Source organism: Sabethes cyaneus, chromosome 3 (genome assembly GCF_943734655.1).
Source record: "Sabethes cyaneus chromosome 3, idSabCyanKW18_F2, whole genome shotgun sequence".
NCBI classification, from domain to species: Eukaryota; Metazoa; Arthropoda; class Insecta; order Diptera; family Culicidae; genus Sabethes; species Sabethes cyaneus.
Genome location: NC_071355.1, coordinates 137,698,454 through 137,725,711, shown reverse-complemented (window position 1 = coordinate 137,725,711; position 27,258 = coordinate 137,698,454). Strand labels below are relative to the sequence as shown.

Genomic DNA, 27,258 nt, shown 5'->3' with positions numbered 1-27,258 from the left:
CACGCTATCGAATAGCCCTGGAAGGTGTTGAGGCAGTTCTAGACGAGCTGCAGAAGGGAAGCATTCAAAGAAATACTGCGAGCCCAATATCATGTCGATTTGACCAGAGATGTCAAAGCTGGGATCAGCCATAAAAATATCATTTGGAATATTCCAGCCGTCTACTGAGATGTTTCTTGCTAGAAGGTTTGTTGTCATCCTTTTAAGGATTAGGAAACTTACATCGCGTAAGAAATTTCCTTTTCGAGAGCGAATTTTTCTTTTCGAGAGCGAATTATTGTAGACACTGGTTCAGTAGAGTGCTCAGGATTTTTTCCAATTCCTTGCATTAGAATGTTGGTACGATGGCGCAATAATTGAACTAATCGGTCGGATATTAAATTGGGTTGGGATCCGCTATCTAACAAAGCGCGAGAGTGGTGCTCCCTCCCACAGGCATCTGTAACGCACAGAACAAGAGTTGGCATAAAAACAGTAGGCGATGAGTCTTGCACGACGGTAATTTGTTGCTTATCAATGCTGGGTTACAGCTGGAACACTATTTACTTTGCGTTGATCATTGGACTGGGTAACATTTGGTGGCGTAGTAGAATTATAGATAGCAACATTTAGTGCTGTTGCTTGGGAATATTGTCCATAACTATTAGAAAACCCGTTGTGTAGTAAGGAATGGTGTCGCTTGCTGCACACTTCGAACGGAACCATTGTACGATGTTGGAGTGGATTGAGGAACATGGTTATTAACAGAAATCGATTCAAGTACTCGAAATCATTTTTTTCCGAAAAATCAACTAAACAAGTGTAACTTTGGTCCTCAACGGTAGCCGCATGATTTTCCCAAGCCTTGATTGTGTCATCACGCAACCGTTGGTTCAGCAAGCTGCTGCAGTATTCATGACGTTGAAATTCTTCATCTTCTATCTTCATACGCGGGATATCCATTAGGTCCTGAAGACGTCGTTTTTTCAGTAGGTATTCGTTTGAGTAGCGACTAATTAGTGACTCCCACGCAAGATGATAATTCAATGCACTAATTGCAATGGCTTCAATCAGCTGCACTGCCTCACCTCTGAGAGCAGCACGGAGATAGTGGAATATTTGGATCAGAGGCAATTGATCATTGTCGTGGATAAGCGCTAAGAATGTATCGTGGAACGTTAACTATTGCTTGTGGTCACCGTCAAATTTGGGAAGTGAAATAGCGGGCACCTTGAGATTAGACAATACGGACGACGTGCGAGTAGAACATCTAGAGGGCAGCTGATTGTAAGAAGACTTGAAGCTTGAATATCAGACTTGCTTTTATTCTATAAAGCTTTGGCTCAAACGAAGCACGAGATTCCAAATTGGCAATTTTACCCTCGGTTGATGTTTCCAAATCTTCAAGCGCGGGTTGAGTTTTCTGGAGTCATACGTCATCGGCGGTGATGATAACGATCGAACTGACACTAGTGAGCGGCTAGGATTGGGAGCGAGCAGCGGGGTGCTATCCTTATCTTAACGAACGGTGTTTGACAGTCGACTTAACGAAGGGCGCTATTTGCAGGAAATGCAGGAAATAGCGCCCGTCTGACAGATAAATTTGCTGCCAACCTTGTCGAGATGTGCTGAGGATGTTGGCAACAAAAACATGGCATCCATCGCAAGCCCCTGGGAGCGAGAGCGCTAAATTCAGTGACCAAAAGGATTCGGACCTTCTGGCCGAATAATAAAACTATCGATATCAAACAGTCCCAGATCTACTGTTATACCTTAAATCACTGTTAACAGTATAATCAATATATATAGAATGCCAGTGTCGCTGCAGTGCGCGTGGTAAACATCACACATGTTCAGATAATGTATTTACATTATATATGCAAATGTGTGTGTGCCTGAGATTCATCAAAAGGGGAATCTCATTGTCAAACTTTGACAACCACTTTAAAATTTCAAATATGGCTGCCAAGTAATGTGATTGGAAACTTCGCTTGCTTCAAATTTCTGAAAAAATCGGTGCAAAAGGGAGCAGTTGTGGGATTCTATAGATCATTACACGGGAGCTCCTAACCACACTTTTTTGACAGCACTTGGTGGTTTGTTTACGTGGTGTTAAATTTTAAATTGAGTTTTCTATCTTTGTCCGGCAGATAATGAAATTTATAGTTTTTATTGAAGAGAAAGTGCCTTATATGCATTTTACAGAAATTGATGCAGTAATCCTTCACGAAATTTCAAATCGAAACTGCTGGATGTGACAAAAACATGTAAACAAACCACCAAGTGGTGTCATTTGACGGCAAAATGACGTCATCGCAAAATGATCTATTCATCCGGACGAAAAGAAAAAGAACGTTTAAAACCATTTCACTGGCATAAAAACACAACGGAGAACGGACTGATGACAGCACCAACCAGCGCACAGATAAAGAACAGATAAATAGCAATGAGCAACTATGACAATGAAGTTCCCGATTCACAGACTTGATACAGATTGTTAGCATCATGTTTACCACAATGAGTCCTATAGAAAAACAGCGACACTGGCATTTTATATATTTTATATATTTATATATTGATTCTACTCTGTTAACCTATAAACAGTGGTTTTATAGCATCCAAATAAAGTGTGACAAAATGTGAAGGGGAAAAAGCGGATAGTTAGGTAAAGGAGGATCATTGAAGCAACGCTTATTAAAGAACCTGCATCCACACTCCATAGGGCTTGGGAGCAAAAGTTTTGAGTTCGAATCCGGCTGTAATTGGCTCCCATGACAGCGTGGTTCGATCAGTGGATTCCCCAGCTTAGATAAACAGGGACGGTTTACATACATTAATAAGCGTGGTGAGCCCCTCTTAACTAATTTTCCGATTCACGTCTTGTCACACTTTGTTTGGATACTATAAACACCATAGCTTTCTTTTACCGTTCCCTCTGTGGATTGTGAAAACTACCGTTATAAAAAAATAGCTAATATGCTTGACCTCATTCAAGGTCAACACAAAACACGGGTTAAATCTATGGTTCTTTTAAAACCAATGACCTTTTTGGAATTGAGGCTCCAGAACTGGCATGAATTAAGAAAGAAACTTCCGAAGAATTTATGTCTAGATAAAGCAAGAGCCTGACACTAGCAGTGCTGATGCGCTGAATTCTCCGGGTAAGAGTTCAAATTAGTGAGGTGGGGTGGGGTGGGGGAGGGTATTTTCAGCCCATTAAGCGATGGTATCTATTTTTTCGGCCTATGGCCTAGTTCTAGTGGAAGAACAGGTGGTTTTGAAGTTCTTTGAATAAAAAATAGTAGATTACTTCCAGTCTTGAGAAAATAGTTATAACATATTAAAATTGTGTGTCGGCAAAGTACTTTTATTGCCGAAAGAAAAGGCAAATAAGCTGAATTTCTAAACCTGCTGAAAATACTCTCCCTACTTCAATCATCAATCGCACGTTCTGCTTCCTTTTGTCTCTTCGCTCATCACATTATACTCAAATCGGCACCAACTTTTCAAAAGGGCAAAATGTAAACAAACCGAGAGAGGGTTATTTTCTGCTGGACTAGCATAGGGAAAGAAACCCTCACTCGGTTTGTCTACATTATGCAGATTGGCCCTTTTGAAAAGTTGGTGTCGAAATTGTCTTTTTCGTTACGCTTGTATGAGCATATTGCAGATAAACTAAGCTCTCTAGACTTGTGCTACAAGAACTGCTATATCAAGTATAACCCCTATGTGCATTTTTGGTTTTTTTCGCTGCAAGGCTTTTATTTTCTTAACTCTAACTACTGGAATTAAATGACACATTTTTCTCATTTACTAGTAAATTAAAAATAAATTAATGAAAAAATTGACCTGTTTTCCACATACAATTAAATATTATGCTATAAGACTAGTATGTTGTATCATAAAACGAAATATTTAACACATTTTTCAAATTATTCGGATAACATCTCATTTAAGTATTCTTACCTTTCGTTGCAGCACATTGATCTTTCGGTCTTTGATGTCCATATGCTCCTTGAGCTCTGTCAACTCAGTATGAGCGCGATTTTTTTCTTGCACGGATTGCATTGCATTCTGAGTTTTCTTTTCAATCATCCGGTTTTTCTCTTCGAGGCGATTTCTTAGCTCTTCGACCTAAAATAAAAAAGGTCGAGATGAAATTCTATATAACATTGAACATTTCTTATTATACAAATCAAGCATATTAATACATTACAAATGACTAACTGAGTGCACCTAAAAAATGATAAAATGATTTGAAAATGTTTTTATCACACCCACACGTGCAAGCAATGATACTGAGAGTTTACTGAGTAGAACTTTTTCAGTTGGTGATGTGATTTCATGCATTGATTATATCTTGTTCTGTTATTACATGCACCAGATTTGATCGATTATTTTTATGCTCTATGCTAAATAGTAAATTAAATGATGTGCATTTGGTAATTATCTGTGGATATTAAAAGCATTGTAAATGATAAATTATCAAATTATCAGTATTACATGTACAGCTATTGTTCTCACAGTGTTTCTACTGTATTGTATTGGACAAGGCACACAGAAACTTTAAAAAATCAAAATAAAGAACACAAAACAGTTAAATTTGACGAGATCACATGATGTATTTGAATAAATACTACCACATACCATCTTACGCTCCATCAACTAACCAACAATATTGTTTGTTTGGAAAGATGTATCACGAACATGAAATTACGTTTGTCGGTCCATGTAGAAAGGGATAAATTTTAATTTATGTTTTAATTGCCATTGCAATGCAAGAACTAAGTTGTGTGCACTATTGGCTTGTGTGGTATTTACAGGCAATGATTACTTGTGGTGTAATTTGTTGGGTTTACGTGAAGTATATTGATTAGTCGAATCTGATGACATCCTATTAGCCATAAATACGTTTCATATACGGACGATTGGCATACGTACGAATAATGTAACACGACTCCATTATGTCTGCCATAATGGAGTAAACCGATAATTTTAATACTCACTCAAACAAATTTTTGAGTTGTTTTATTTCCATAAAAATACACGTTTTTTGGGTGGCTCAATTCCGACTACGGAAAAGTCGATGTGACTCCCAGTCTAAATGATCAGGAAAAACTAACGAAAGGATAATAGATATAGCACAACGAACAAACTTAAACACAGGTAATATCTGCGAGGGGTACGGCGAAAACTGACATCGCAAACCGTAGTTTATGATGACATTACCCTAATATAATACACTCAAAACTGGCAGCTGATTAGAGTTCTTGACGATTATAATATTTTTTTATTTTATCATTTCCGATGTAGCAGAAACTCTAGATGCATCGAAGTTCTCTTTAATTAGGAATGTCATTTTATGATATCAGTTATCCATGCATTTTATCCATAAGTATACAACATTTTACATTGGAAATATGGTAAAAGACGATAAAATTGCATTTCTAAAAAACAAAGTGTATGTTATATTATTTTCTTTAAAAAAAAACGATTTAATTCAACTGGTGCCATTTTATACCATTCGTCATTTGAAATAGAAATCAACACATCTTCGGAATATTACTTAACTGTTTGTTGAAGTTGCGTGAATATGTACTATACATACTATGCATTGGATGAGAAGAACGCAGCGCGGGTACAAATGATACAAACAGAAGCGTACATACCATTCCCAATTCTTCCAGGAAAAGAAGTGCCACCAGGAGGAGATGGAGTGCGAAGAACTCGAGCAACTGTACCACTTTCACGACACACGGAAGTTCTATCAGAGACTCAACCGATCTCGCAAAGGCTTCGTGCCACAGGCCGAAATGTGCAGAGATAAAGATGGAGGTATCTTGACTGACGACCGTGCGGTGATCGAAAGGTGGAAGCAGCACTACGATGAACACCTGAATGGCGTGCAGGCGGAAGACCATGATAGTAGAGGAAGTATTGACCTCATTGGTGCAGGAAGCAACGGAGATATGCCACCCCCATCGATAAGGGAAGTTAAGGAAGCCATCAAGCGGCTGAAGAACAACAAAGCAGCGGGAAAGGATGGCATTTTTTTCTTGTATGGATATCATCACTACGACCAGCATTTTGATCTATTGTCATATTACGCAGGTGTTGTTCCGAACTTCGTTATTTTCAGTATCGCTGTGGAGTTAGCAAACTACTTATTATCCGTGCTTAAAGTGTCGGTGTTTTTCACCCCTTTTTTTCTTCTATGAGTCGTCCTACTTTTCAACCAATCTAGCTCTAGAACCAGAAAGTGCGGAGACTAGTCATAATTTGTCCTTTGACAAGAGGCTTTATTCGCATCTAAAGCAAGCACCACTCTTATCACTTGCCCTGGCAAGAGCTTTCATTGTTAGTAAAATGCAGAATGCAGTAGGAAGGATATGGAGTGGCCTGAGAACAAACCCGTGCTAAAGTCACTTATCATCGAATGACCTGATTCTATTAAGATTCGAACGCACGACCACTCGCTTTTCAAGGCAGAATCGGTAACCTTGCTGCTACAGGGCCTCCCTAAGGATGGCATTAGAGCGGAAGTTATTGAAATGTGTTGAGAAAGAATCAATGCTTAATGCGAAAAATGTAGATTCAGGCAAACTGAAAAGTTCTTGATATTATAAATATAAACTTAATGAAGGTGAGATTTATTAAAATGGTCCTGGACAAGTTGGGCAGCTGTTTGCATCAATTAATTGCTAAGATTTGGGATACGGAACGACTACTTGAGGAGTGGAAAGGCGGGGTTATTTGTCCTATCTACAAGAAAGGTGCTAAGCTGGGTTGTGAGAACTACCGAGCAATCATTATCCTGAATGCCGCCTACAAAGTTCTCTCCCAAGTAATCTTCATCGACTATCGTCAATAAACAATATATGCGTGGGAAGCTATCAGGCCGGCTTTATCCGCGATCAATCTACAACGCACCAAATCTTCACCCTGCAACAGATCCTCCAGAAATGCCGCCAATTTCGAGTCCACAGGCATCATCTGTACGTTGATTTTAAACAGCATGTAAACCGACAAGAGATATGGAAAATGCTAGACGAAACTGGCTTTCCAAGTAAGTTTACTAGACCAGTGGGGATCCAGTGCTGTGTGAGAATTTCTGGTGGATTGTCGGACCTATTTGAATCTTGCAGGAGACTTCGACAAGGAGATGGTCTTTCCTGCCTGCTATTCAACGCTGCACTTAAAGGCATTATAAGACGAGCGGCGATCGAAATACGGGGCACGATTTTCAATAAATCCTGTCAATTTATCTGTTATACTGACGACGTCGGCGGGATGCAGCCGGCAGAACATTTGAAGCGGTGGAGGATCAGTAAACCAGACTAAAACGCGTCCCCGACGGGGACGAGTTTGAGGTAGTCGACGAGTTCGTATATCTTGGCTCACTGGCAACGGAGGACAACAATACCCTTCGTGAGATTGAAAGGTGTATTATCAGCGGAAGTCGGGTCTACTACGGACTCTATAAACACTTGCGGTCGAACAATCTGAGCCCTCGTATAAAGTGCACATTGTACATTACGCTAATTACACCGGTTGTCCTCTATGAGCAAGAGCATGGCACGTGGACATTGCTAGAAGAAGACCTACGAACACTAGAAGTTTTCGAACGGTGTGTCCTAAGAACCATCTTTGGCGGCGTGCAAGAGAACGGTGCATGGAGGCGAAGAATGAACCAACAACTCGCGCGTCTCTACGGCGGATCCAGTATTCAGAAAGTGATTAAAGCTGAACATGTTGCTAGAACGCCGGACAACTATCCTGCAAAAATTTTCGTATCGCTTCCGGTAGACAAAACAAGGCGAAGAAGGACACATCGAACGAGGTGGCAAGACCAGGTGGAGCGAGATCTGGCGAGCTCTGGGTGCCCGCGGAACTGGAAACCAGCTACCATTGACCGAATTAGCCAACTGAGTAAGTAAATAAGTAAGTACTATGCATATGCATTTAATATTCTGAATATTTTTATGAAAAATGTAGCTTTCAAATGAAAGCAAGAAAAAAATCGATTGCAAAGTTTTTAAGCAGAATTGATATTCAAGGGGGACCTTACTCCGGAGAGTCAATAAAATCGAAGCCTGCAAGTCGTAGGCGAAATGCATATCTGTCGCGAGTAAAATTAATAGTGGAATTAAATCGGAAAAAGTTTTCATTTATTTAATGGCGTATTCCACTAAGACGCTCATAAAAAGCGTTAGTGATATAAATCAACTAGCAAAGCGTTAACTAACATGGTATACACACTTAAATGATTCCGTAAAATTTACCGAAATCTAAACAGCTGAAAGTTCGGTAAAATTTTTTATTGCACCAAACATTACTAATAATCTGTAAACGTCGATTGGCACCATCGAAATTTTTACCGAACGTTCAGCTGTTTAGATTTCGGTAAAAATTTACCGAATTCGGTGCTTTTTGTTAAGTGTGTACCATGGTATAACAAAGGTTCCTTTCGCCACCAGGAGGATTAAATCGGGTTTTAACAAAATCTGAAATCAGATATTTATCAGGTGCCAATTTACTTCAGCAAGTAGCTAAGCAACAACATGAGATTCTCTTTATTTCTCACTTCTTTTTTGCACTACAGACGGAATATATAAAGTACAGACGCGCAGAGAGAAAAACTACCTTATTCGGCAACACTTTTTTTGTTTATTTTATTCAAAAAGTTTTGGCAACCAGTCAGAATTGGTAAATCGCGAAGTAAGTTCGGTGGAATTACGATGCATATTTTGCATCGCAAATAAGCCAATTGAAATTTTTAAAGCATGATAACTGATCCATATGCTGATAGTAAATCAATAGTTTAAGTTTTAACATTTCAGGTAGATTTAGTCTTCCCTGTCTACACGAAACACAACGACAAACCAGTTTGTTTACTTTGCTCGTTTGGAGCCTCGATTTGACGCATCAATTGGTGTTTTGTGCCACGCTCTTTATGCGCCTGTACTTTGCACTAGAGAAAACTGAAATGAGGGAATGGCCAAACTAACTCAGTAGCTCGCGTATAAAGGTTGTCCTACATCAAATAGCATTACGGAAAAACGCCGTAGAAAATTATCTAGTAAACCTATCCTTTTCAAACTTACAGGTAATAAAATATAACCCATAAGTAAGCTTTCGGCATATTTATTTCATTTGCCTACAATACCGCAACCATATGCTCGCACTTTACGCTTAACTCCACTCATAAGGTTCTGTACAACATTTGGCTGCAAAATCTTCTTCTGGACGGAAACCCACTTATTCTTCATGTTTTCTTCGGATTTGACCTTCTTGGGACGCTTCCGTAGTGCCTGCTTCATAATAGCCCAGTATTTTTCGATAGGCTGTAGTTTTGGTGCGTTGGGGGGGTTCATGTCCTTGGGTACGAAAGTGACCCCGTTGGCTGCGTACCACTCCTGAACATCCTTTAAATAGTGGCACGAAGCTAGATCCGGCCAGAAGGTCGTAGGGCCCTCATGTTGCTTCAACAGAAGAAACAGACGCTTCTGTCGGCATTCCTGGACTACCTCCATCTGCTCATTTACAGTGCCGGTAGTCACGAACGGCACACTCCGTTCGCCACATGGGCAGATCGCTTGCCAAATCATATATTTCTTGGCCTACTTTGAAAGTTTTCGCTTTCTTACTTCCTCCGGAACATTAATTTTGTGCTAGACGGTGAAAAATAGTAGCCTCGGAAGCTGCCGGAAGTTCGTGACGTCTATGATGAGACAACGAGACTTCGTCAGCATTTGGGTGTACAGTTTCCGGGCCCGTGATTTTCCCACCGTCTTAGCTGTTCGTCACGATTTGGAGCCTTCTGCACTTTGCACGTCGTTGTCCCTCTCGGACCTTGGCTCTCTAAACGAAAGACTTCGACCGATTCAACTTTTTGGCCACATCCCTTTGCGCCACATCCATTGGGATTCCGCTTAAATGCTTTCATGACACGCTTGTGATCCTGACACTAATAGAACATCTATTCTGAACGCATTTCTCCTTCCGTTCGATGGTCAGAGTTTCGTAGTAACGTTTAATCACACGACTCACCGTTGACTGCACGATTCCGAGTTGTTTTCCGATGTCTCAATGAGAGAGTTGAGAATTTTCCATGTGCTTGCGCAAAATTAATTCGCGACGTTGCTTTTCGGGTGACGCCATTTTTCCAATTTTCGAAAAACCTGACAGCGATAAAAATACAAAGGAAACAGTACAACTACTTCTACACAAATTTTTAATGGGTAATTTTCTACAGCGTTTTTCCGTGATGTAATTTGATGTGGAAAGCCTTTTATTTGCCATTATTGAACCAGCGACACAAGATTTGCTGGAATTTACATCATCAATCAGTGTCGTTGGTTTAATCATGCGAGTTATTGAGTGTTTTGGCCGTTCTCTTATTAAGTTTTAGGAGAGATGTATTTGCAAATATCAAAAGTTCTAGTTGAAAACGATACTGGATAGGCCGTTAAACTTTCTAAATGATCGTTGTTAAGTTGTCTTGCAGAATTAAATAATTGAATTGAATTGAAGAGTCTATAACGCAACAAAGTAGCACCCCGATGAAAAATATTTTTGAGATGCTGTTGAATAGTGAAGTCTGCATATCAAACAAGCTTTTTAAAATCGAGAAAGAGAAATAATAGTCAGAGAAACACCATGCTTCTCGTTTTATAATTATGACACGCAAAGTGTATTGAATGTTACACACCACTTGTTCCGCATGTTGAGATGCAACTTTTCGAAAATTAATACCTTTTAAATGGAATAGGTGATTTGTTACTTCCTGAATTATAATTGGTATTTAAAAACAAAGTTATGAACAATATCAACAGAAACTAACGGCAACAAATACAATGCCAACAACGATTCGCGAACGTCCGGTGTGGGTGTGCAACGTGTATGGTAACAAAGTAGTACATTGAATTTTGGTGCTGCGTTAACTACTTGTGAACGTGAAAAGGACTGGTTGATTACTTACATCTGCTTGTAGCATATTGTAGTGCTCTTCTTTGGCGCAAAGTGACTCTTTTAGCACCGAAATATGACGTTGGTAGTCCTGTAAAATTCAAACAAGGGTAAGATTAGTTATCATTGAAATTGCTTCTAATTCGAATTAATTATCTTTCGCTGGACCGGTACGCATAGATGCGGGCAAATTTGGCCACAGTACCAGCGAGCTAAATCAAATTATTGGCGTAGATTGGCAATCACCTGGTGTTGTTCCTCTAGCGTTTTCATTTTAGCAGCCATCGCCATTATCTCCTGGTCACGGCGCTGTATCTCGAGTCTAAATTCATCCAGCTTGAAATAGCAGATAAGGATATTATGAGTAAAATATAAATACGACCCAATGCTTAGTTGGTTGTGATTGAATTGAAATAAAGAAAACATTTTATTGAAGCTGACTTGCAACGGGATCTACTTTACCGCATTTTTAGTGTAATAAGATACAATGTTTGAAGCGATTTACGATTATTCTCAATGAATAAAAGCATTATTACATAATAAATTAAGCATAACTCTATGAATAACAACTTCGATGCTGTACAATACATAGGATTGAGCATTATTCGTTTGTGTTTTTGGATTTGCTTCTTTTTTATATCTCTCGGCAGAGATGTGCATGTGTGTACGTGTATTCGTTTGACTTTTATCAGCAATGTATCGCCTTATTGAGCTTTTCGATTTTGTCGCCTTAATTACAATTTCTATTTACAATCACACTTTTGATGATTAAATGTTTTGGTTTAGAACAACTGAAACGTAGCGTCCGATCATATATACTGTTAATATTTCTATCACTAGATTTGGCTTCACTTTCAATTGCTATTTATTACCATTGCATGTTAATGACTTTCTTTTGTATACGCAGTAGGACTCATACTCCTACAAAAATCCAACAATTATTCAACAACTATCAAAAGTTTCTTATAACTGATTAAATTATCCCACTTAACAACTGAACACTTTAAGGTATCATGGATCGTGCAGCTTTTCTACGTTACAACTAAAAATGGAAGCCAAACCTACGCAAAACTATACTAAATTAATTGGTGTTTTGTTCGATGATTGACAACATTTAATTTCTACAGAGCAAGTAAAAACTCAAATTAATCATATAACAATATTCGTTTATCAGCTATTAATCAACCTTCACTTGCGAAAGACTTCGTTCAACGTTGTGTACGTGCGTGTGTTTGTTCGTTTTTTATTCGAAAATGCGTTTGTCTTTTAGTCTTAGGAGAGCTATCTATGTATAAAATAAAGTGCTATTGTTTTCCCTATGTTTCGGATTCCGTGCTATGCGCCGAGTAAAAGGCTTTACAACAAATATCACTTTTTTTTGGAAACGGGCACTCGCTGTTTTTTTTTGTTATTTTTTGTCTGTAAAAGTACACTACCAAAAGATATATTATGCTAATATCTAAACATTTTGTTGCAATACATATAAATATATCTAATTCTTCACTCTATCGTTAATTGTATATGTAAATACAAACAGTGTTGTTCTATCTATGGGGTCAAATGTTAAGATTAAGTTTGATCAAAGCAATATCTGTTGTAAGTCATCATAGATATTATTGTTAAGTGATAGGTGTATGTCTTGGATCATAAATATTTTCAAAATAAAGTTAAAATATACTTCATTGTTCGCTTCAAATACCCTATGTTTATTACCAGCTACTCGATAGGCAATAATTGACGTTTGTGATTGACTTATATTGATTATTCAGTAATCTACTATAAACTTTATAAAATATCTATGAGTATCTGACAGTAACAGTTGCAGTATAGGTAAAATTTGGTACACATTCAGTAAATGCATAGATTCGCTATGTATGTACAGGAATATCAACACTTTGATATTAAACATCAAAGTTACTAAAGCGTGACAGTCGATGGTTTCGTTTAGTCAATTCGATAGTCAATTCGTTATGATGGGAGAAAACTCGTGACACGAGTAGATTGTGGTGGAGTGATGGTTGAAAACAGGTAAGGTAAAAACTATCACTAATAGACCCATGCCAGATTTTCGTAAATACCAATTTTTAATTCTAAGCAGGTCATTAAAGTTTGATTCAGTGAAGACAAAGTAATTAAGTATTTTGTTAATATAAGGAGCTGCACTGCTGCGAATTAAATTTTTGCAAAATTTGACGATATGCTATGAAGGTATCGTTTTTTCTGGCACAGCACAGCTGCCAGTCTGCCACATGAAAGAATTCTTGGTCGTTCAATGTAATATTTCTGTAGTTATTTAGGTGCATCTCTAATAAGCCACGAACTGAAACAAGTGGAAGTCGAATGGAACGATGTCTGCTGAATATGGCGGGTGATACCGAGCTTCCAATTTTATCACTTTATTATAAGTTGCCTCGATTTGCCCAAAATGGTGTCCACTACTTTTGCTTGATTTAAACTTATTAATTAACTTCTGCAATCGTGATCAGTGGTGGGTATGCTGATTAGAGGATCTCACGATAGATTATGCCCAACTGTTAGCATACCCACAGCATCATGCGCCATCGGGAGTGTTACGAAGCATATTTACTCTTGTGATAAGGATATTAGAGGCATAGTGGACACCTTAACTTGTTGGCTGGTTGGCTTGTATTATCCAAAATGACTGAATTTTTAAAGTATCGTCATTGTCAAATATAAATTTAGTATCGATAATTAAAGGCATACTGTTTGCAAATTAAAAAATATTTGTTATGATGATTAAAACTTCAATTTAAATTCATGCTCCTAAAACTAAAAATCAGTCAATGTGTGGGTTACAATGAGCACCCATGATATATGATAATTAACTAACATCATCTATTCCATCCTTAGCTAATAACATCTATACGGATAGCTAGTCAAGGAGTTTGAGAGATGATCACATGAGCTTGTGTAGCGGAAATTTCGAAGAGTGGGGCTGCCAAGTTGTTTTTGCGTTGTATTGCGAATGATCCCACATTACTATTCTTGTAATAGCTGCTAATGTTATATTTTTCCATTATTCGTAAATTTTGTTTATATTGAACCTGTGAAAATAAACATAGTCATACAATGGCTGATAGGCCATAGTACAGTAACCACTGTACATGATGATATTTTAAAGAATTGACGTCGAATTTTATGTTGTTTGTATTCAAGACATTAGAATAAAATGGATATTATTATGCTACTCTGTTAAGAGGAGCTCGGGTAAAATGTTCAGTTACCACGTTTTGAATGCATGTCGTGAACAATTCCAGAACGTAGTAAAACGAAATGTCCGGTTTTCCCACGCATTGATCGTTCCCATTTTGAATATAATTTCAATCGTTTTATTGCACACATCAAATGAGTTATCTTACTTGTGATTATAGTTCCGATTCCTCGACAAATATGCATGAAATTCATACATTCTCGAACAAGATTTTGATTTTTAATTGATTATTACAGCAAATCATATCGCTGATCGAAAAATGAGATCGTCGTGCATTTGTCCGACATACTTTACTGCCGGAAGTTTAAATTGAGGTCTTGGTTTAAAAGCGTTGACTTTTCCTGATATGCCTATCACTTTTTACTGCTTCAAAATTAATATAAAACTTAAACCCAGTAGGTAGATGGCATATAACATTGCTGCCACTAGCGTGGGAAATAAGACGCGTGGTAACACGTGATTTGTCCTTTCATAGATCTGGTTAAATTTGAGGTAGTAATTAATCAATTGAACAGTTCCGGAAATGTGTAAGCATTAAATCATAGAGAAAAAATTGACTGCATTAATTGCAAAACTACTGTCAAGTTAACACAATACAACGATTACTTCTTCTTTTTTCTGTAATCATTGTAACAACGTAATCATTTGTTTCTTTTTTGTTTCCCCAAGATTCCGTAAAATATAATTCTATTTCAAAAAGTACAACTTGACGACTTCTAATAAGGAATAAGGATGATAAATATAGACATCTTGAAATACAGCTTTCAACCTATGATGATTACGATAGATTTCTTCATGATTGCAAACTTCTATAGGTTATGGTCCCCGTGGTTTTCAATTAGGGTGATTGATCGGCAAACTGTCGAGGTAGTCACAATCGGTTTGATTGCCGTCGAGATCGAGGCTGGCAATTCTCGAGCTGCGGCCTTGAAAATTTTTGTCGATTAGCACTGGGACATGCAGTATCGTAGCGCTTATCACACACATACAAAACCACCCTAAAAACATGTGTAGTTGATCGAGATCATGATAGGTCCCGGCCTGTTACGCGCCCGCCGTATTGCATTTTTAGTAATTTCTAACTGTTATAACAACAAATTTCAATGCTCGGCATGGGTCAATCAGCAACGTAGCTACAATTAAATACTGTATCTAATCCTGACGCAACATTACATGCTTTAATCTTTTTTCTAACTAATGTCGTCAACTATGTAAGGACAGTTAGGAATAGAATAGATACATGAGATTTGATCGAAATATCCTACAAAGTTATGAATGTCTGTCGTGATGGAAGCAGTAGTGAGCAGTGATTGGCACCATACTAAGTTAAGACATGTTTTATTTTTCCTACAATGAGTATATTATATACACTGAGCGGCGCATAAAACGGAACAAAGAGAATACGAACAAAACCAAAAGAAAACTGCCTTACGAATCAATAGACAATGTATCAACATCGAACTTAAAACTTACTTGTCTCTTCATATCGTTGGCTCTACTATAGTCTAGGTCTAATTTGGAGAATGGTGACTGATAGTATGGATTGCTTTTGTATGACAAATTACCGTAATCGTCCGTTAGTGGTGGATAGTCGGCTGGGAATTGGCGCCTATTGTAAAAATGATAGGATGAAGATGATGATGGCAGGTTCGTAAGTGATCGCGACATTATTGGATTGGACGCATAATGTTGCGACAAAATGTTTTTCGTCTGAGACAAGATGCTGTGTGGCTGAGATAGTAGATTGCTCGCCGGGTTTATGTACGTATTGCTGTAGATCGGTTTCGACAGTAGATAGTCGGACGAGGGTCGGTAGCTGCCGATGTAGTTGGTCATATTGGGAGTGTTATAATTTGGCATTTGGGTACTAACGTTCGGGTAGGAGCAAAAATTGCCGGACATTGCTAGTAGCTTTTCATGTGGCAACGGTGGAGGTGGTGGTGGTGGTGGTGGTAATGGTGGTTGTGGTGCTTGTGTCGGAGGTTGTTGTGACATTTGGTACAATGACGGATGGCTCACTAGAGAATCAATGGAACCGATTTGCTGGTGTGCCAACGTTGGCGTCTGCGCATAACGCATATTCAATATATTTGATGATCTAGATAATGATTTGGTTGTTTCGTTCAATAAGTTCGTGAGGTTAGCTGACTGTGAATACAGATTAGCTGCATTCTCAGATAGATTACAATAATCGACTAAAGAGCATGATGGTAAACCACTTATACTATATCGTCTTGCTGGTAATCGTCCGCAACGATCCAACATTGTGGTCGATGTGTAGTTAGGATTATAGTTTGGCGGTTGTCCTTGGTATAAGTTTCGCATTAAATCTGGTGTTGTTGAGCAGGTCTCGTAATCATACATCTGAAATTTGCGTTAAAAGGAGAAGAACATAGTTGTTGTTCACCGCGGCATTTTGGCTTCATATGTAACTTTCGGTATAAATAAATGGGAAAGCGATAATCAAATATAATCCGAATTATTTAAAATCGTCTTAATTGAATATTGAATTGCAATTTCTCGTACACTTACGGGTGCAGAACCCCTGTGGTTTGAAATAATTACTACTATATTGATATATAGTTACTAGTGACAAGCAACAACGAGAATTTCTCGAATTAAATAGTTCATTTTTCAAAGTCAGCGAAATTAATGTTTTTAATATGATTAACTACCAATCACTAATTTTGATGCACATATTTAAAATCCGTCATTACCGATAAATTTCGTCAAAATTCTCGATTTTTTGACGAAAGAATTATTGATCATCAAAATATATTTAAATGCATTATTTCGCAGAACATTCGTCTTAGCTCTAAATTACAAAAAAGAAAAAAGGAAAATAAAACAAAACCTTGACGTAGAATTGTAAACAGAAACTGTTCTCATTCGGACGGTATATAAACGGTAACTATGTACTGATGAACACTCTCATTGTCTCAAGATTCTGCATCACAATCCTAGACCAGATTCTTCGCATATGTTTAGATTTCGCTTGCTTGCGATATATTCGATTCAAAATAGTTAGAATCGATTAGGATCTTTGCTCAATAAGGTGACTTATGCCGTATTCCGATTCGTTTGCTAGAATAATTTATTAATAATTCTTTCGCCAAAGTAATAAACATAGTAAATGAACAAGCAATCGTAAAGAATATAATCTTTCGAAACTAATATAAGCAATGCAGGTGAGTAAGAAAAACAAATGTTTTCGCTTAGAAAAAAAAAAGATTAAGAAATCGTATCGAAAGTGCGCTTCATGCTGTTCAAACACAAATAAAGTTTAGAATGGTTTCGTTCAATACAAATAAAGTCATTTTCACAACTCTTCAATGCGGGGCCTTAATATGCTTGTAAAGCGTATATCTAATGTTCTAGTTGGAGAAGCAATTAGCAATTGTTTATAAATTAATTATAATAAGGCAAAGTTTTAGCGCGGATTTTTTGGCTCTCTCTGAAAATTAATCGAAATGAATTAAGCCAAATACATGCTCACCTGCTTTTGTGCCAGGGCTTGCATTTGCTGGAACATTTGACGCTCTTCTTCTTTGCCTTTGGCATTAATTAGTTTACAAATAAAAAGAGGAGAATAAATTCGACGGGTTAGTTTTTCAAATATGAAGTTTCGTTTAAAAATTTAAATGCTTCTGTTTGGATATTTACTGACGCTTGAAATATTGTATATAGTAATCAATGCTTGGTCATCGAGAAAGTCTTATATGTATTGTGTCACTTACCCATTCCTTTACTTTGCAACATTTCCAGCAGTTTTTTAATGCTCTCATCGCGGGCTTGCAGAGTTTGCTTCTGCGTTTCTATCCGAAGCTCTAGTTCCTGTGTCGATGTAAAAATGGAAGGGTAATGGAAAGGAAATAAGAGTTAATTATTATTGAAAAGTGTACAGCATATGAACCATTTCGCAAATAGTTCACCAGCTGCGATAGTACATGAATTGTTGGATACATAACACAACAGGTAACGCAAAAATGCACATGTAAAATCGAGAAAATGCTTGTAAATTGCAACTGTTGCCTTTAATTTAAACTTTAATGTTGTATCAATTTGAATTCGCTTTCCCATTTTATTTATTGAAGAAATGCTATTCTGACGCAAAATAAAATTTTGGTTACTTACCTTAATTGTGTCACGTAGTATTGAAATTTCTCGCTGTAGATGCTCGTTTTCCGCATACAAGGCCTCCATTTGTTGCTGCATTTCGATATTTGGTGCCCGCATTCTAAGCCGCAGCTCTTCTTCTAGCTGCCGCACTAACATAGCTTGTTTCTATGACATTTTTATACGATTGTTAATCAATGTTAACTTTTTTAGCGCAACAATGTTTGCAATTACCTGATTTTCATTATTCAGTAACTTCAACTGATCGTTGATGAGGCTATATTTGGCGCTTTCTTCTTTGCGTAGTGCCCGTTCCTTTTTCAGCTCCGGGGACCAAAACGTTTTGATACTGTGCATGGAACTACCTAGTTTTTGATTTGTAAGCTCTAACTCCTTTTTCAAGTTACCGAGTTCGCGCTGCAGATCATTATTTTGCACCTGAAGGTCACCCAGGTACCCTCGATCTGGCATACCTGTAATATACAAGCATTCAATAAATAGACTTTACGTCTGCCTGCTTAAAGCGTACTCATATGACTCGGACTTTGTCTTGCTGGGCGACCGTAAAGCTCCTCTTCCAAATATAGTCCTCGCTCGAGAGAACGATCACGAGATCGGTCGCGTGGTTCTCGGATAGGGATGAATTCACGATCATGAGGATCAACTAATCCTCTGTCCAATGATTGGTAGCGTGTTCCTGCGAATAGAACATTTATCTTTAAGAATGATCACTACTATTAGCCAATAGAGTCACAATGATTGTACTAACGAATCATAAAATATTAGAACATTTCAAAACTGAGCAACTAAAAACTCTGCTTTGCATTTCTTTGTAATTGTCTTTTCAACCTTGATTTAACCATAAGGGTGTGAATTAGTGATCGTATCTTAAAAAAAATCATAACCTTAAGAGTAACCGCCAGATCACAACAAAAACCATACTGCGTGCCGGATTTGAAACCTCGTACGAAGTGTATTCGAATCAGTACGCTGCTGCCGTGCCTGATGAAATGCACTGCACGCTCGAAACACAGTAACCGCAGCTAGTTTTGGTGTTGTAATTTAGGCACCGGATTTTAATACTTCGGAAACACTCGGAATCGCGCTCGCTAAGGGATAAGGGTTGGTAAGGGTGTTCCTCGAAGAAGTGGAAATGTTGGCATTAAACGCCATAAGCTTAATAAAGGGATTGATGGATGGCGTCAATCTACGATTAGCACAACATAAGACAGAGGCTGTAATGATTAGCAACCGCAAGCCGGCCCTAGGGACTAAAATTACGGTAGAGGGACAAGTGATTGTGTCCAAACGTAATGCGAAATGTAGACGATCGGCTAAATTTCACCAGTCACGTTAATTATGCTTGTGGCAGGGGCGTTAACGGTTATAGTCATGCACCTAGCAGCAGTAAGAGACGTCTGATGGCAAGTGTAGCCAAGGAGTACCGGCTTGGGTTTCAGCGCTGGGTAGGCATGTCCAAACCATATCTTTAGACTGACAGTGCTGCGGGTATCGCACCATATAGATGCGATAGGTTTTATTACGGATATGCCCCGTATATGTATTCACTTAAGCGAGGATGTTGAGTGTCATAGGCAGATAACTCGGAATAGAGTTAGGCCGGACTCTTTAAGTAGGTGGCAGAGGAAATGGGACAATGACGAGTACGACAGATGGACCAATTGGCTGATCCAAAATATCTCGTCTTGGATCGGCAGAAAACATGGTTAGGTATACTTTTATCCCACGCAATTTTTGTCAGGTCATGGGTGTTTCAAGAAATACTTACACAGGTGTGAGAGAGTATCTTCACCCTTCTGCCTTATTTATACTGTAGTCGAGGAAATTCCGCACCACGTGATGTTTCACTGCCCGCGTTTCGATATTGTCGATATTGCTCAAAAATCAATCAATGTCAAAGACAAACAAACACCAATCAGGAATGTGTGTTACTCAATAAATCTGTTGAAGTTTGTTTAACGTAACCTTCTGATTATATGGTCCTCTCCTCTGTAATAACGGTTCTTTAGTCTATTTCTTGGGAAGAAGCAAAGATGATGTCTTTGGATACGATCTACATCCGGTAATCTGTAAAGCCTTATTTATACTGTTCACATTTTTTTAATTGGATAAAGGGGTATCGAGGGCAAAAATAAGGATCACTATACTGATACCCCAATGGACAAACCCTAAGAGGGTAGTCACGGAATGGAAGTGAGCAGGGCTGTCATTCGCTCACACTATGCGCCCAATGTTCCAATATTATTCCTTGTCGCACAGAGCGATTCGGCAACACACAGCTTATATGCACACAGCGTACGAGCGAAACCGGAGTGGGAGCGAACGACAGCACTCGGTGAAAATCGCCCAGTGAGTGATCATCCAAACAGCACTTGGTACTGCCGTTTGCCACACTCCGTGCGGAAATAACCCAAAAATTTTTTTTTGTTTTTAAAATTTTCTGCCCTTTTAAAAGAGAAAATACACGCTGCACTAAACAACTAATATAGTCTATGTTAAGTTAGTACGGATCAGGTGACGCAACAGTAAAAATGTTTTTTTTAATCGCACCGCTTCAATTGATCCAGCGCAGGGTGTACAATCCATCCGCGCAGAGTGCGGCTCTTGGTGTGGTAAAGCACGTAGCAAATTTATCACACTGTGTTTGCGACTGCCTTTTTTTCGTGCGCGTAAAACACGAAAGAGCGTGTTTAGCAAAAGAGACACTGAAGGGAATTCTTGTGCGAACACACACCGCATGGCGAGTGTTGTGTTGTTTAAGAATGTGTGTCTTTTGGTCTGCTCTGCGGTTTATGTTATCTCTGATCACTGGTGTGCCCGGGACAAACACTGGGGCACTGCCATACCTTTTCTATAAAATTTAACGCAAATTTTATGTGTAATTTCAAATCTGATTCCAACCCAAATTTTGCATGCAATACCAGCCTAACTTCAAGTAAAATTTCAAGTTCAATTTTAAGTCCTATTTCAAGTCAAATTTCATGTTTATTTTGAATTCAATTTGAATTCTAAATTTAAGTCGAATTTAATGTCCAATTTCAAGTTTAAATTTTGGTCCAATATCAAATCCAATGCCATGTCCATTTGACATCCAATTTCAAATGAAATTCAAAGTGAAATTTCGTGTCTAATTTCAAGTACAACTGCAAATTGCAAACTAAGTCCTATTTTATGTTCAGTTTCAGTGCATCAGAACGAAATAAGGATTACGTGAACGTCTACGTCGTTCAATCAATTTTGCATTAAGAAAATTTTGTCGTCTAGACTTTTTTGTTTGCTTGGATAACAATTTTGTAAGGATCCGACAACAGCAAGTGTATAAAATTAAAGCATAAACTATTGCAGTTAGAAATATACTTGATGCAAAATGCCGCTCCTGTTAAGCCATCTTTTATGTATTTTCTGCACTTTACTAGGTTCTAACAACGAATTGAAAGAAACTTTCGTTTTAATAAACGAAACAGTTATTTTTGAATTTTTGTGGAATCTTAAATATGAGCAAACTAGATTTTTTTTTCATTTAAAACTACGACCATAGTATTGTATTAGGATTAAAAAGAAAATCTCTCAAACTTTTATTTTGTTGGTAGACGCTTGAAACAAAACGTAATCGAGCAAACACATTATGAAAAAAAATTAACGATAAAATAAAATGTTTTAGTTTTTTTTCTCGGTTTACGTCTTGTTTACAAAATCTAATGCAACAAGTGTTTTCTCCATTCCTTTACTAACAAAACCTCGTATAATTGTGAAATATTTTCTTCCACGCATCTCTAAAATAATTAGGTTCATAATTGTTTTTAATCTTTCCTGTGGTTGGTTCCTACCAAAATCAGTAATAACATATATAGAATCAAAACCACAAATATAAAACTCACTTAAAAAAAGTTTGAACAGCCAGGTTCACTTCAATTTATTTTCTGGTATATTTGAAAGCACATCGTTCAACACTGTCAAATGGTTCTTCTTGAGCACGGGCTCGTACCAAAAGAGATCTATTTATATACGCCTGTACAGCAAAAACTGACAACCCAAAATAACCTATCGGTCAAATCATATGAGCATTTAAACTACCTTCATTCAAGAGTAGTTCTGGAACAGTGGTTATGACGATGGCATCATGTGCATGTCGTGAGTTCAATTCCGACTGAAAGGGTGCGGTTTTTGAAAATGAAAAAAATGTGTGAAAATTTTTTTCTGTTGCTATTTGTAAAAGAAACGAAAAATAGTTGTACTATTTTTGACAATAGGCCGGGAAAATGTCGATATAGCAGACAGAGGTAAAGAAGTTTTTGGTTTTGCTATATTTTAATAAAATTATAACCAAATATGTTAGAAATATCGTAACAAATTTTGATATAATTTTGTTCAAAGCATAACAAACTTTGTTATATTTTTGCTGTAACTGCTAAGCAGTTTTGTTAGAATTTGAGTTATTTTAACCACTTACAGTGGCTAAATTATAACAGCCGTTGTTAGCAAAGAATCGGTCAAAAATTAAAGGATCAGTTATAATTTTGTTATGCCCTCCTGATCGGGTCGGCTTCGGGTATTTTTTTTCTAAAAACCGCAAGTACGTAGTGGTAGTAGACGCCATTATTGGTCTATTATCCTAAAAAGATATCTTAGAGGTACTGTATTCAAATTCATTAGCTCAGACCAAATACGGAAGAGTAAATGTGTTGCTGAAGATGCTCATACTACAAGTTCTTCACCCTCACTTCCGGAGATGGCATAAACCGCAGCGCAGACCAAAAGACACACATTCTTAAACAACACAACACTCGCCATGCGGCGTGTGTTCGCACAAGAATTCCCTTCAGTGTCTCTTTTGCTAAACACGCTCTTTCGTGTTTTACGCGCACGAAAAAAGGCAGTCGCAAACGCAGTGTGATAAATTTGCTGCGTGCTTTACCTTTACACCAAGAGCCGCACTCTGCGCGGATGGATTGTACACCCTGCGCTGGGTCAATTGAAGTGGTGTGATTAAAAAAAAAACATTTTTACTGTTGCGTCACCTGATCCGTACTAACTTAACATAGACTATATTAGTAGTTTAGTGCAGCGTGTATTGTCTATTTTAAAAGGGCAGAAAATTTTAAAAACAAAAAAAGTGTGGCAACCGGCAGCGCCAAGTGCTGTTTGGATGATCACTCACTGGGCGATTTTCATCGAGTGCTGTCGTTCGCTCCCACACCGGTTTCGCTCGTACGCTGTGTGCATATAAGCTGTGTGTTGCCGAATCGCTCTGTGCGACAAGGCATAATATTGGAACATTGGGCGCATAGTGTGAGCGAATGACAGCCCTGCCAGTGATGATATGTAACATTTTTAGTAGTGGCCAAAGCTATATTACTCCTATATAACTCAATGTGTTGTAACTATCAGAAACTGTTACAAATTTAAAATATTTGTTTTCACTTCCTGATCAGTTTATTTCCGATTTGTAACACAATGTGTTATAAATATCAGAATGTGTTATAAATTTGATGTTATCTTGTTATGCCCTCCTGATCGGGGAGTTATTCGGAAGGGGTCTTTATGCAGCCTAAACGAGGAATAATCAAGGCTGGTTTTGTTGTACTAGTCGATGGAATCAGTTCATCTTTACAGAAAACACAAATATGTAATTATTCGTTCTGAACCTTAGGGCATCCGGCCACTCGGGTGTAACATACCACGTAATTCAGCAATTTCCTAAAAAGTACTGCTATGGAAATTAAAGAGTGCTTCGACTTTAATTAAATTGTGGATTTCCTTGTAGGAAAATTTTAAACCATATTTTTTAGTTTATAGGGTGCCCTTTTTGTAAGTTAGGGTCGTGGCCTCAGTTCAATATTTTTCCTGGAATACTCAAAAAATAACTTTTATTTGATAATCAGTAAAATCAGTAAAATTGGTTAAGTTAGTTATATTGAATTGATTTAGTTATAGAAATACTAGACCAGTAAAAGATTCAAGTAGATGTGATTACGTCGGTGTGACATTGTTCGTCCGTAAGCGTGTTAGTCCGCGCTTCTCAGCGCAGGCCTTCGGAGAAAGGCTCCGTTCCTATGAAATTGACCAAACTCGTGATTTTAGTCATGACCTTGAAATGCGGTCAGGCATATATTAATATTTTTTTGAAACGATGATTCTACAATTGATGACCTAGCAATTTCATGAAAAAGGATCTATCAAAATTTATAAGTGCTCCTATTTTGTTAAAAATTTTTAAAATTATTCAATTTTCAAAAAATTTTTGTAAACCAACACACTACGCAACGTTAACCAATAGATGAATTTTGTTCCGAAGACATGTCGATTTCTTTCTCAAATAGCAAGTAAGACCGTATAATAAAGGTTCCTTTCACCACTAGGTGGATCAAATCGGGTTTTTTTCTTCTGTTGGGTACTCTTACCACTGCGTCCATTATTTTGAACTATTATGGTATACCCCATTATTTCTTTTGCTGTATGCTTCAGACTTACCTATCACTTATTGAGGAAGTGGTAGGCTCAAGGATGACTTGGTTTATAAACCTTGTAATCATGATCGGCGACGCAAACCAGATCTCCCTAGGCTCTAGTAGGCCCTTTTTGAGATACTGCAGTCTGCGTCCTATTAGTGCTCCACAATTGCAGAGTAAGTGTTCCGAGATTTCGCACTCGGTATTACACAGGTAACTAATATCACCTTGCACGAAACCGAGATTCCGAAGACGATATTTACTCGGGCAATGTCCTGTCACCAGACCGGTAAATGTGCTGAGATCACTCTTATTGAGACTCAGCAGCTTTTGAGTAACATTATATTTTGTTTGATTGTGTGAGCGATTGTACGGCCATCCAATTGGCCATAATCGTCCGGCTCTCCCATTGTTTCAGCCCACTCTTCATCACACAGTCCGAGATACTACAGAATGGATCCGGACCTGTGAATGGAGAGTTAGAACCACATCTGGCTAGTTCGTCTGCAAGTTCATTTCCGTCTATTCCGATCGTTTTTCGGCCACTTCCCGTGGTAGGATCATTACAAATTTAGTATCAAAATAAGCGGAAAAGACTGCAGAATTTTAGATAAAAAATAATGATTTTTTCAAAATTTTTAGTCGTTCATGTCACCTTAAAGTTTAAACGTGAAAACCAAACCTGTTCTTGCTTTTAATATATACTTAATATATGATACATTAATATATTTAATATATAATATATTATTTTCCATGCAAAAATCTACGAAAAAAAGACAAAAATGAAAGAAAAATTTTTTGGATGATTTTCGGAAATTTCATTGTTCGACTATCCATTTCTGTTTCGTGCTAGAAGCGTTAAGGGGGCATAGTACCTTTTCAATTTTTAAAAACCGAAATTTTTTTGTTGATTATTTCGAAAGACTAACATTTTGACTCTATGTGTTTGAAGTCATTTGGATGAATTCCAAAAATTGACAAAATGACATCTATTTGTACCGCGCAGGTCTGGAGCGATTACACAGCGAATAAAAACTTCAACGCCGTTTTTCTCGAAACTTGGTTTTGAAAGTCGGTACAGGGATACCTCGATATAAGACAGCCTCGTTATAAAACAACCTCGATATAAGACAATTCGATATAAGACAATTTTGTCTTACATCGAATCAATTCCTTTGACACAGCTGGTAACGATACCAGGGCTAATTTTCCATGCCAATATCGGCGCCATGAAGATGTTCATTATTTAAAAGTAACCCTAAAAATTGTAAAAAGCTAATAGTTCAAACAATAATAAATAGTTCAAAAAATGTAAACACACAACATAGAGCAAAATTTGGCGACTGCTAATGACATTTTTTTTTTTTGAAAAAATCCTGCTTCGATATAAGACAATTTCGATATAAGACAACTTTTTGAAATCATAAATTGTCTTATATCGAGGTATCCCTGTACATAGATAACTCAAGAACGGCTCAAGCAATTCTCAGGATTTTTTTTTGTTTTAAAACCAACAAAATTACCTAGTGTTTGACCCACCCTTTTTTTCGATATTGCAATTTTTCTATTTTTCAGAAATGTTTAAAATCAATTTTTTCGGCTAAAAACCTTACTTTTATGTTTGAATGTCCGCCATTGACAAAAACTTGAAAAAATAATTTGCAATGGCCTAACTTTTGCCGAGTAATAAGAATGTTCCAGTGGAAAACTCTCAAACGCCGTACCGTTATTTTACCGTACTCGGTGATAAAATTTAAGTGTGTAGGAGTAACCATGGAAGATAGTAATGTTTTGGCACCTGATCGATCTCCAAAATGTTAAACGAAAACTCGGCTTGCTGAAAACCAACAAACCCGTTGGTAAAAACCGCCTACCGGCAGATCTCTATAAACATGCTCGAGAAATGCTACACGGAAAGAAATCCGAATCCGATACCATGAATAAAATCATAAAACCATAAAGTTTGAATTGCTGTGAAATCATTACTGAACTGCCATATAAGGCAGCTCGAAATCATGAATAATAATTCATGATCTTGTGTTGTGTTGTACCGCAAGAAGTTCGTGATATCATGACTATTATTCATGTTGTATTTTCATAAAACATACGCTAAACTACGGAAATCACGCGTCATTTTGCTCATTTTTGAGCTTGAATTTCTATCCGTGTAGCAACGGCTCCGGTTACCGATAGCACTTATAGACAGATTTTGCAGAAACGTTGGGAGTGCAACATGCCCACTCCTCCTATTTTTATTTGTTTCAAGGCAGCATACGATACAGTCCATCGATACAAGCTAAGGCAGATAATGCACGAACACCTTTTTGCCGGATAAACTGACCCGACTGATCAGAGCTATATTGGATCGAGTGATGTGCTTCGTGCTGGTGACTGCAGACAACACTAGTAAGGAAATCCACGGGCGCATTCAAGCGGGAAATCAGGCCTACTTTGCTCTTCACGAAATGATACGATCAACCCCGCCGTACGAAG

The 27,258-nt window shown here is 37.8% G+C and overlaps 1 protein-coding gene across 1 annotated transcript in view; it reads right to left on the bottom strand.

The window, feature by feature from the left end:
- LOC128739206 (trichohyalin) overlaps nucleotides 1-27,258 on the bottom strand; it is a 41,444-nt gene that overhangs the window by 12,292 nt on the left and 1,894 nt on the right. Inside the window, exons 3-10 of the mRNA XM_053834641.1 lie at nucleotides 18,840-18,992; nucleotides 18,530-18,768; nucleotides 18,314-18,463; nucleotides 17,917-18,013; nucleotides 17,676-17,731; nucleotides 11,194-11,283; nucleotides 10,961-11,038; nucleotides 3,946-4,113 (exon numbers count right to left, since the gene is read on the bottom strand). Coding sequence (XP_053690616.1) covers nucleotides 3,946-4,113; nucleotides 10,961-11,038; nucleotides 11,194-11,283; nucleotides 17,676-17,731; nucleotides 17,917-18,013; nucleotides 18,314-18,463; nucleotides 18,530-18,768; nucleotides 18,840-18,992 — 1,031 coding nt within the window. The remainder of the gene's footprint in view (nucleotides 1-3,945; nucleotides 4,114-10,960; nucleotides 11,039-11,193; nucleotides 11,284-17,675; nucleotides 17,732-17,916; nucleotides 18,014-18,313; nucleotides 18,464-18,529; nucleotides 18,769-18,839; nucleotides 18,993-27,258) is intronic.